Raw genomic sequence first — 12630 nt, forward strand, 5'->3', positions numbered from 1 at the left:
TCTTTTTCTCTATTTCACCTAGAAAAAGCCACATTTCATTTAACTTGTCAGGAATCTATTCCCACCTCTTCTCTTTCCTCATTAAAGTAAAAAGATATACAAATAAGGGAAAGGAGAAAAGATGAGTCAGTCATGGTGAGTTGGACCTCAGATTTGAAGAATATTTTGTAATAAAATGTTCACTGGATAGACATATACACACCCTACTTGAATCTAAGTGGTCAGTTGTTTGCTTTATTTAAAGGAAATGTTCTCCATTAAAAGAATAAAAGAAATCTGAAAAGTAGATATAAATTAAGAAACAAATTGAAGCTATTTCCCCTCACCTGCCTCAGCAGGGTTTTATTGGTCCCCAGTTTATGTTGGTCAATGCTTTTTCTCACATACACTCTCTCCACAGGAGTCAGGTCTTCTTTCATTAGTGCATACAGTTCTTTTAATTGTTCATTTTCATTTTCTGAGCCAGCATGCAAGCTAAAAATAAGTTACAGAGGGAATTAAAGATGGTGGCATGAGAGGTGAGACAGAAATCTCCTCCCAAAATCACATATAACATGAAAATACAGCAAATACATCAAATCCTGAAAGAGCAACAGGACAGAAGGCTGCAGCAAACTGTCTATACCTGGGGAAACCAGCCGACCTCAAGGAAAAGGGTAAAGTACCAAAGCATGATCTGGAGGTACCCAAGCCCTTCCCCGACCCCAGCTCACTGGAGGGAGGAAGAGAAACAGAGCAGGGACGGGGTGGAGGCCTAGGACTGCTGAACACCCAGCCCTGGAGATCTGCTCTGGGAGCATGAACCTACATTACATGGTGCTCTGGAGATTAGTGGAGTTGGAAAGTTAAGACAGGAGGAATATTTGGAGAGACTGAGATTCCAGCTGCTTATGGAGAACAGTCACCCACAACTGGCCAATCTGGGACAAAAGAAAGGCAGGCAGTCTGAGAGACATCCTAACAGCAAGAGGGCTGCTAAAGGGGCAAGGATTGCACAGAGCTTGCCACTCAGGAGAAAGGACAGGTGGACAAAATTGTCCAGGTGCACTCTGCCCAGCAGGTTGGGAACTTTCAGAAGCTTTAGGCGCTCCACTCCATTGGCTGGCTACGCAGCTCCGAGGCCTCCTACCACGATACGCAGTTTCTTGCACCTTCCTCCCCGCCAGCACCAGCTTGAAAACTGGCTGCCCCCACCATTGTGACAGGCCAGCCAGAGAGCAGCACCGCCTATGGCAGCTACAAGTGCAAAGCATACAGGTTTCTCCCTGTGTGCTAGGCCCATGGGTCCTGGCAGTGGAGAAAGGCACTGCAGCTGGGAAGCAGGAAAGAGCTCTTTCCTCCTGACAGGCACCAGTGCTGCTCCCATGTGACGCCCACCATCACTCCAGGGGCTGAGCAGCTCCAGAGAGTAGAGCTTCTGGGCACTAGAGGGTGCCACCTACAATTATGAAACCAAAATCCCACAAACATCAGAAAGAGGGCCAAGTGAAATTGAACTTATCGATCTTCCTGAAAGAAAATTCAAAATAAAAACCATAACATGCTCATGGAGCTACAGAAAAATATTCAAGAACTCAGAGGAATTCAGGAATGAGATACAAATGTTCAAGAATACAGTATCTGAAAGGAAACATACAATGGAGGGATTTAAAAGCAGATTAGATTAAGTAGAGGAGACAGTAAATGAAACAGAAATTAGAGAGCAGGAAAACAAAGAAGCTGAGGCACAGAGAGAAAAAAGGATCTCTACGAATGAAAGAATATTGAGAGAACTGTGTGACCAATCCAATCAGAACAATATTCGCATTATAGGGGTATGAGAAGAAGAAGAGAGAGAGTGTCTTTGAGGAGATAATTGCTGAAAACATCCTCAATCTGGGGAAGAACATAGTCTCACAGGCCACAGATCTCCCAACACAAGGGACCCAAGGAAGACAACAGCAAGACATATAATAATTAAGATGGCAAAGATCAAGGATAAGGACAGAGTATTAAAAGCAGCCACAGAAAGAAAAAAGATCACATACAAAGGAAAACCCATCAGGCTATCATCAGACTTCTGAACAGAAACCTTACAGGCCAGAAGGGAGTGGCATGATTTATTTAATACAATGAAGCAGAAGGGCCTTGAACCAAGAATACTCTATCTGCCAAGATTATCATTTAAATTTGAAGGAGAGATTAAACAATTTTCAGATAAGCAAAAGCTGAGAGAATTTACCTCCCACAAACCATGTCTACAGTGTATTTTAGAGGCACTGCTACAGATGGAAGTGTTCCTAAGGCTAAATCTAAATAGCTATCATCAGAAGAAATAAAACCATAGTAAAAAAAGTAGACCAATTAATTACCATGCAGATATAGAATCAAATCAACCACCCACAAAGTCAGTCAAGGGACAGACAAAGAGCACAGAATGTGATACCTAATATATAAAGAATGGAGGATGAAGAAAAAGGAAGAAAAAAGAACATTTAGATTGTGTTCCTAATAGTATACTAAGTGAGTGAAATTAGACTGTTAGATAGTAAGGAAGTTACTCTTGAACCTTTTGGTAACCACAAATTTAAAGCCTGTAATGGCAATAAGTACATATCTACCAATAATCACCATAAATATAAATGGTCTGAAGGCACCAACCAAAAGACATAGAGTCATTGATTCTATGAAATTAGGAGTACCTACATATGTGAAACAAATACTAACAGAATTAAAGGGGAAAATAGAATGCAATGCATTCATTTTAGGAGACTTCAACACACCACTCATTCCAAAGGACAGATCCACCAGACAGAAAATAGGTAAGGAGACAGAGGCACTGAACAATGTATTAGAACAGATGAACCTAATGGACATCTACAGAATACTTCATCCAAAAGCAACAGGATACACATTCTTCTCAAGTTCACATGGAACATTTTCAAGAATAGATCATATACTAGGCCACAAAAAGAGCCTCAGTAAATTCAAAAAGATTGAAATCGTACCAACCAGCTTCTTAGATCACAAAGGTATGAAACTAGAAATAAATTACACAAAACAAAAAAACAAAAAAGCCCACAAACACATGGAGACTTAATAACATGCTCCTAAATAATCAATGGATCAATGACCAAATAAAAACAGAGATCAAGCAATATATGGAGATAAATGACAACAATAATTCAACACAGCAAAGGCTGTGCAAAGAGGAAAGTATATTGCAATATAGGCCTACCTCAGGAAAGAACAATCCCATATGAACAATCTAAACTCATAATTAATGAAAATAGAAAAAGAAGAACAAACGAGATCCAAAGTCAGTAGAAGAAGGGACATAATAAAGATCAGAGCAGAAATAACTAAAATCAAGAAGAATAAAACAATAGAAATAATCAATGAGACCAGAAGATGGTTCTTCGAGAAAATAAATAAAATAGATAAGCTCTAGCCAGACTTATCAACAAAAAAAGAGAGTCTACACACATAAGCAGAATCAAAAATGAGAAAGGAAAAATCACCACGGACACCACAGAAATACAAAGAATTATTAGAGAACACTATGAAAAATTACATGCTAACAAACTGGATAACCTAGAACAAATGGATAACTTTCTAGACAAATACAATCTTCCAAGGCTGACCCAGAAAGAAACAGAAAATCCGAACAAACCAATTACCAGCAAAGAAATTGAATTGGTAATCAAAAAACTACCTAAGAACAAAATTCCTGGACCAGCTGGCTTCACCACCAAATTTTATCAAGACCTAATACCCATCCTCCTTAAAGTTTTCCAAAAAGAAGACGACGAGGGAATACTTCCAAACTCATTGTCTGAGGCCGTATCACTAATACCAAAACCAGACAAAGACACAACAAAAAAAAGAAAATTAGAGACCAACATCTCTGATGAACACAGAAGCAAAAATACTCAACAAAATATTAGCAAACCAAATTCAAAAATACATCAAAAAGGCCATCCATCATGATCAAGTAAGATTTATTCCAGGTATGCAAGGATGGCACAATATTCAAAAATCCATCAAAATCATATACCACATCAACAAAAAGAAGGAAGAAAACCACATGATCATTTCCATAGATGCTGAAGAAGCATTTGACAAAATTCAACACCATTCATGATAAAAACTCTCAACAAAATGGGTATAGAGGGCAAGTACCTCAACATAATAGAGGCCATATATGACAAACCCATAGCCAACATCATACTGAACAGCAAGAAACTAAAAGCTTTTCCTTTAAGATCGGGAACAAGACAAGGATGCCCACTATCCCCACTTTTATTCAACGTAGTACTGGAGGTCCTAGCCACGGCAGTCAGACAACACAAAAAAATAAAAGGCATCCAGATTGGTAAGGAAGAAATCAAACTGTCACTATTTGCAGATGACATGATATTGTACATAGAAAACCCTAAAGAATTCACCCCAAAACTACTAGAATTAATAACTGAATTCAGCAAAGTTGCAGGATGCAAAAAAGATTAATACACAGAAACCCATTTCATTCCTATATCCTAATGATGAACCAGCAGAAAGAGAAAACAGGAAAACAATTCCATTCACAATTGCATCAAAAAGAATAAAATACCTAGGAGTAAACCTAACCAAGGAAGTGAAAGACCTATACCCTGAAAACTATAAGACAATCCTGACAGAAATTAAAGAAGATACCAATAAATGGAAATACATTCTGTGCTCATGGATAGGAAGAATTAATATTGTCAAATGGCCATCCTGCCTAAAGGAATCTACAGATTCAATGCAATCCCTATCAAAATACCAACCATATTTTTCAATGAACACGAACAAATAGTTCTAAAATTAATATGGAACCACAAAAGACCCCAAATAGCCAAAGCAATCCTGAGAGGGAAGAATAAAGCGTGGGGGGATTATGCTCCCCAACTTCAAGCTCTACTACAAAGCCACAGTAATCAAGACAATTTGGTACCAGTACAAGAACAGAACCATAAACAAATGGAACAGCATAGAGAGTCCAGATATAAACCCAAGCATATATGGTGAATTACTATATGATAAAGGAGCCACAGATGTATACAATGGGGAAAAGATAGCTTCTTCAACAACTGGTGTTGGCAAAACTGGACAGCTACATGCAAGAGAATGAAACTGGATTCTTGTCTAACTGCATACACAAAACTAAGCTCAAAATGGTTCAAAGACCTGAATATAAGTCATGAAACCATAAAACTCTTAGAAGACAACATAGGCAAAAATCTCTTGAATATGAACATGAGCAACTTTTTCCTGAACGCATCTCCTCGGGCAAGGGAAACAAAAGCAAAAATGAATACATAGGACTACATTAAGCTGAAAAGCTTCTGTACAGCAAAGACACCATCAGCAGAACAAAAAGGCATCCTACAGTATGGGCGACTGTATTTGTAAATGACATATCCAACAAAGAGTTAACATCCAAATTATATAAACAACTCACATGCCTCAACATCAAAAAAGCAAATAACCTGATTAAAAAATGGGTGGAGGATATGAACAGATAATTCTCCAAAGAAGGAATTCAGATGGCCAACAAGTACAATAAAAGATGTTTCACATTGCTAATTATCAGGGAACTGCAAATTAAAACCACAATGTGATATCACCTCACACCGTTAGGATGGCTAACATAGAAAAGACGAGGAACAACAAATGCTGGCAAGGATGTGGAGAAAGGGGAACCCTCCTACACTGCTGGTGGGAATGTAAACTAGTTCAACCTTTGTGGAAAGCAATATGAAGGTTCCTCAAAACACTTAGAAATACCATTTTACCCAGGAATTCCACTCCTAGGAATTTATCCAAAGAGAAGAAGTTCTCTGATTCAAAAAGACATATGCACCCCTATATTTATTGCAGCACTATTTACAATAGCCAAGATGCAACCTAGTAGATGAATGGATAAAGAAGATGTGGTACAGATACACAATGGAATACTATTTAGCCATAAGAAAGAAACAAATCCTACAATTTGTAACAACATGGATGGAGCTAGAGGGTATTATCCTCAGTGAAATAAGTCAGGCAAGAAAGACAAATACTAAATGATTTCACTCATCTGTGGAGTATAACAACAAAGCAAAAACTGAAGGAACAAAACAGCAGCAGACTCACAGACTCCAAGAAGGGACTAGTGGTTACCAAAGGGGAGAGTTGGTGGGGGATGGGTGGGGAGGCAGGGAGAATGAGGTTGCAGGGTATTTATGATTAGTATACATGGTGTGGGGGAGGTCATAGGGAAGACAATGTAGCACCGAAGACAAGTAGTAACTTTGCGGCATCTTACTACAGTGATGAACAGTGATTTCAATGGGGCATGGGGGGACTTGATAATCTGGGTGAATGTAGTAACCACAATGTTTTTCATGTGAAACCTTCATATGAATGTATATCAATGATACCTTACTAAAAAATAAATAAATAAACAAATTACATAAAAGAATGCCCCTCTTTATTCTATTTCTCATAAAATTATAAAAAAATAAAATGAATATTTTCCAAGTCAACCAATAAAAATAAGGCTTTCTCCACTCTTCTTCAAAAACCAAATTGAAGGTAAGAGTTTTATAAAATTATCATACTATTTGAACATCCTGTGATTTTTGGAATTTTGCATTCTTACCTATAGGGTAAAATTGGCTTGGCAATCTTCCTGATACTCCCGACTCTGACAAACTTTTCAAATCCAAGACTGAGAAGCCTTAAAGAAAAAAAGGTAAAATAGATTATGATTATTTAGAAAGCAGAATATAAAACAAATTTCCATATAATATTTGTTATTAAAATTCATTTTGTGTAACAGTATATTTTATAGTTCTATAATTCAATGTAAAAATGCCTAAACTCAAAGTAAATTCAATGTAGCTGAAAGTTTCTTATAATAATTTTAGAGAATTTAAAAATATTTGCTGTCTTATAAGGGTTCATTAAATGTTCATAAAATATCAATGTTAGTATTTATCCCAAATAAAATTGCCCCTAAAGGCATAATACTATGAAAAGCAATATCTACCATATATTTAGCATCTAGATTTATTAGGAAGTGTTAGCCTCTTTACATACATTGTCCCATTTAGTACTCATTACAGCTCTGTATGATATCTCATCTTAGAGATGAGGACATTGAAACTCAGAAGGGAAGGATTTTGCTGAGGCTACACAGCTGCTGAGTCAGCCATGATTCAAATCCATGTAAGTCTGTCTACCTCCGAACGCTATGCTGGTTCTTTTGCATACATCACCGCCAATTAGGGCTTTGTGAAGAAGCAGCCCTCACCTGCCCTTCTTTCTTACTTATCTCATAGCTCTAGCTCTATGCTAGTAACAGAGCTCAGGGAACATCTGGTCCTCTGAAACACCTACCACCTCAAATGGGTATTCAGAAGAGCTGAAAAATAAAGCAACCATAGCTCTCCATTTTCCCAACTAAATTAGAAGCTCTTTTTGGTTATTTATTTATCTCTTGTGTTAATGAGCACATAGTAGAAATTCAGTTAATATTTTTAATGAATTAAATGGAGAACAGGAGATAAATGAAGTATTGTGCTTTCAGACATTTATTTTGATATTGCCTTAATTTTTCCCCCTTGCTTCAAAATAATTAGGTGTTTTTGGAGCAGGAAAGAGTTACTTGGCTTACATGAATATGTACATGAATAGATTTCAATTTTTGCATTTTTTTATAGTCCTCATCTTAGTGAATAGGCAGCTACTTTTCAGTCAGAAACTTTGTTCACATATTTTTAATGCAATTTGTTTTAATCCTATAATAAAGGGTGCAATATCCTCATCATACTGCTATCATAGGGTAAAAAGTATGTTTCATTTCTTCTCAAACTCTTTGTCCTATCTTGTCCATTACAATTGTAATTCATTGTCCAATTGCACAGCTAAATGTTATTTCAATGTGAAGAAATGTGTGGATCCAGTCCACATACAGTTGAGATATATATTCTAATTACAGAATCACATTTCTCAGGTCCTTATCAGAGGCTTAAGCATTAAAGAATCTCTTCTAAATATTTTCTATTACCTTTCAGTATTCAGTACATACCTTCCCTCTTCATTCCAGCCTCTTGACTTTTTCTTTGCTAATAGTCTACAGTTATGTTTTCATCTCAGGCTAAGCAATCTAAAGTTCTTTTCTGTTTGGTCCCTGGGTAACTCCTCATTGTCTTAAATCCAAAAATGTCCTCAGCCACTGTTTTAGTGTTTTAGATTAACTTAGAAGAGTGCACACTGGTAGAACACATCAGAAGGTCAATTTTTCAAAGTATATTGGAAAGTTTAAAAATGTTCATATCTTAATTTAAAAGTTGTATACCTACAAAACAGATCACAATTGACTTCAGGTCTGTCTTATTGAAACCAAACACATACTATAATTAAACTGTTCAGCTATTTTACTATTATGTGTTCATACAGGCAGGTGGACAAGAGAATGACTATAACTTGGTTCTGCAATTTTAATCTACTTCCAAGACTCCTAGGTCAGGGACAAAGGACTTTTACTCATGGCACAGGAAGCAGCTTAAGCATCAATGTATTTGCATTGGTTTCTCTCGATCTCTAAGTCCTATGGGGAGATGCAGAGGGTCCAGACGGATGCCTGAACAACAGTGGGTTGAGTTGTAGGGAAGAAACACTGAACTTGGGGATCCACTACTTTTATAAGAAGCAATAAGCAAAACCTGCTCTTTTTCCTGAGGGGAGACATTACCTTGTCAATCAAGGTTGCTTACTGCAAACACAATCCAGGAAATGTCTTGGGTGACAGTGTTCAGGGCCTTGGACCAGGGAATGCTCAGGATTCCAGGGCAGATTGCCTACTCCAACAATGCACTTTGCAGCCTTACATGTTCTTACATTAGTATCCTATTCTTCTGCCCAGATTGTCAGGTTTGTTATTGGTTTTATCATACTTACAAACTAAGTTAACCTGTTACTGTTTCCTGGATGCTGGCTCTTGAGTTATAGATAAAGGCCTTTCATTTCTGGCACACCCTGCAAAAATGTGTATGAAGATTCAGGGGCCATGGTGGATTGCCTCTCTCAAAAATTTCCTCAAATATTAGCTACTTACACTTGTCATACTTACCCAAGAAGTACTCTGTCAACAGCTACATTAGTGGCAGAAGAAATCAGAAGTTTCCATGGTCTTGCATTTCCAACTGTAAGAATTTCACTCTTTTCAAATAGCTGAACAAAAAATAAAATCACCACCGCCAGCAAATAACTCTTTCCTGCTCCAAAAACACCTAATTATTTTGAAGCAAGGGGGGAAAATTAAGGCAATATCAAAAATAAATTTCTGAAAGCACAATACTTCATTTATCTCCTGTTCTCCATTTAATTCATTAGAAAATATTAACTGAATTTCTACTATGTGCTTATTAACACAAGAGATAAATAAATAACCAAAGACCTCTATATTTAATGAGACCTTATCTACTTAGGAAAATAGACAAAGTAAAGGAACAATGGTAAAATAATATGGCAAGTAGCACTATTATGGTATCAGAGAAAGAAGAACAATTTCTCTCTGCTTTGGTGGAAATGGGAATGCTTCTTAAAACTAAATAGCAGAACTAAGTTTTCCAAAATAAGATATCCAGATGGCTTAAAGAAGGGATCATTCTCAGCAGAGGCATGAGAAAGCATGTAGCTGTGAAGTATTTCTATATAAGCTATAGCAAATGGGCAAGAATGAGGTAAGCAAGGGGATAAATCATAAGAGTCCTGCTTGCTATGGCTAATAAGTTTTAATTCTGTCTTACTGGCCAGGGGAAGTCACTGAAGGATTTAAAGCAATGTAATTTACTTAATCAGATTGTGTTTTAGAAAAACTACTTGAGTGAAAATATGAAGAAAAGTAAAATTAAAGGCAGTGAATCAGAAAGCATTGACAATCCTAATAATCATACATGCTAAATTTACAAAAATGCCTCCCATGTGTCAGGCACCATTCTAAGTCCTTTACCAACATTAACTCATTTACTCCTCCAGCTCTAGGAAACAGCTGCTATTATCTACCCCAGTTTACACGTTAGGAAATTTAAGGTAAGAGATAAGTAACCAGCCCAAGGTCATACAGATCATAATGAATGATAGGATATAAACCTCAGATTCTAGCTCCAAAGCCCATACTCTCACCCGCCCACCTATATGGAGGCATGATAAAGGTTTGAAGTGAGGAGGTACAAATAAACTTGAGAGAGAGAACTGGTGTGAAAGATAGGTAGAAACTAGAAGGGAAACATCTCAGTGACTGATCCAATGGGAAGAGATAAATGGTAAAAGAGTGAGAGGAGGATTTGTGGAGTATAACAACAAAGCAAAACTGAAGGAACAAAATAGCAGCAGACTCAGAGACTCCAAGAAGGGACTAGCGGTTACCAAAGGGGAGGGGTGTGGGAGGGTGGGTCGGGAGGGAAGGAGAAGGGGATTGAGGGGTATTATGTTTAGTACACATGGTGTGGGGGATCACTGGGAGAACAGTGTAGCACAGAGAAGGCACATAGTGGATCTCTGGCATCTTGCTGCACTGATGGACAGTGACTGCATTGGGGTATGGGTGGGGACTTGGTAATATGGGTAAATGTAGTAATCACATTGTTTTTTCATGTGAAACCTTCATAAGAGTGTATATCAATAATACCTTAATAAAAAAATTTAAAAAAAAAGAGTGAGAGGAGGCTTGAGAGAAAGTCACTTAATCTAGGGAGAAAGAATCATCAAGGATGACTCCAGGCAGCTAGCTTGATCAGTAGGGTAGATGTGATATATATCCTCAAAATAGGACAAAAGTATGATCAGCTTTGGAATGGAGGTTCACATAAGCTAAGTGAGAGGTTAGAGGAAAGAGCTAACAAGGTGACAGAGTCCAGATAGAGAGGCCAAAGCTCTGAAGAGGAGAAAGTAAAGCTCCTTCACTGAGACAGAACCAAAAGAAGTAAGAATAGGTCCAAACTTAGGTAAAAGGAGGAGGAGGCAGGACGTTGAAAGGAGTTTCTGTTATGAACCCCATTGCCTATTTTTATAGGCAAAATCAATGTCAGAGACAGTGGGGCAGTGGCAAGAATGAGGTTACGAGATGAATGAAGCTTTGGAGTACCTGTTGTGAGGGATGGGACAGCAAGCGGACTAGGAATTCATAAAAGGCTTTGTTGATCAGAGTTGAAGTCCACTCTAACAGAGTAACATATAAACATCTTTTGATGAGTGTACGCTACTCATTCATCAAGTATGTTGCCTACTCTCCTTTTTTGGGGGCTCAGTTCTGCTCTCATCTCATAGCTTATTAAAGTAGTTTCAGATTCAACAAATCTATTTAGAGTTATTCTGGAATCTTGTTTGACTAAGAAATTATAAATGTGCAGACTGAATCACAAACGCTTACATAAAAATGTATTTACTAGAACTGTTTTCTTGCTTATTTCTTACCATGTATGATTGTTACAGGGAGGGTGTGGGTTCGTGGTTCCTTCCCTCCTTCAACATTTCTGTCTGATGCCATCATTTGAGCAATCTGAATCAGAGCTGTAGCTTGACCCTCATTTAACTTGTGTGCCTGAATTAACTCACTAGCTAACTGCAGTGTTGCTTCCAGGCTGAGTAGTTCAGATTTTGTGTTGACATTTGAAAAGGTTGGAGGGATAAACTTTCTCTTATTGACTCTCTTGTTGCTAACTGTAGTTGATGAAGACCTAGTAAAAAGGCAGCAAGTAAAAGAAAAATGAGGGTCTTTTGACTTAGTGAGTAAACCTATTCATAACTCAGTCTTCACCTTATAAGCATCACAGAGAACTTTTCTTTATGGGTACAAATGGATATATACCCCAATTTCAAGGGGGGTGGAAGAGAAAATAACTAGCATTTGTTAAACATCTACTATGTGCTGGCACAATGTAAACATTTTACATATCATTTGATGTAATCTTCACAAGACCAGTAGGAAGTAGTTAATTATTCCAAATAGAGATACAGAAATATTTTTTAAATTTCCCAAAAAACACAATGCTAATAAGTGGTATACAACTTTGAAGTCCATGTTCTATTATACAAAGCTGATTTAGAAAATTAATAATAGCCTCTTTTTCAGGTAAAACCACTACAAGTAAATTGGTTTCATTTCTATTTCTATAAAGACTGAATTTATTTCAAAATACATAAATAACATAATGGAATCAAAAGGACATTTATTTTTTACCCAGGACTACATTATGGGAAAAATGAAAAAGCACAGGATAGATCATAACACTCTAAATTAGAAACTAAACTTTTTCTATCATTTTAATAAATTTAATATAATCAACATTTATTTTATTTTTAAAAATTTGTATACAAAATAATGATTCAATAGTTAGCTACATTTTTAAATGCTCACCCGACTAGTGTAGTTACTATCTGTCGACATAGAAAGATGTCACAGAACTATTGACTGACTATATTCTCTATGATGCACTTTCATCCCCGTGAGAATTTATATTATAATTGAGAGTTTGTACTTCTTTATGCCCTTCACCTGTTTTACCCACCCATCCCAACCCCTCCCCCACGGTAACCACCAGTCACTTCTCAGTGTCTGTATTTTTCTGTTTTGTTCTTTGG

The 12630-nt window shown here is 37.1% G+C and overlaps 1 protein-coding gene across 7 annotated transcripts in view; it reads right to left on the reverse strand.

Moving 5' to 3' along the window:
• Positions 1 to 12630, reverse strand: part of ZGRF1 (zinc finger GRF-type containing 1) — a 71993-nt gene that overhangs the window by 15128 nt on the left and 44235 nt on the right. For all 7 annotated transcript variants that reach the window (XM_036920839.2, XM_057502546.1, XM_057502545.1 and 4 more), the window contains 4 exons: positions 11464 to 11726; positions 9119 to 9278; positions 6644 to 6721; positions 327 to 474 (listed from right to left, as the gene is read on the reverse strand). In XM_036920839.2, the coding sequence (XP_036776734.2) occupies positions 327 to 474; positions 6644 to 6721; positions 9119 to 9278; positions 11464 to 11726 (649 nt within the window). The remainder of the gene's footprint in view (positions 1 to 326; positions 475 to 6643; positions 6722 to 9118; positions 9279 to 11463; positions 11727 to 12630) is intronic.

The sequence above is a fragment of the Manis pentadactyla genome, chromosome 5 (genome assembly GCF_030020395.1).
Source record: "Manis pentadactyla isolate mManPen7 chromosome 5, mManPen7.hap1, whole genome shotgun sequence".
In the NCBI taxonomy this organism is placed as follows: Eukaryota; Metazoa; Chordata; class Mammalia; order Pholidota; family Manidae; genus Manis; species Manis pentadactyla.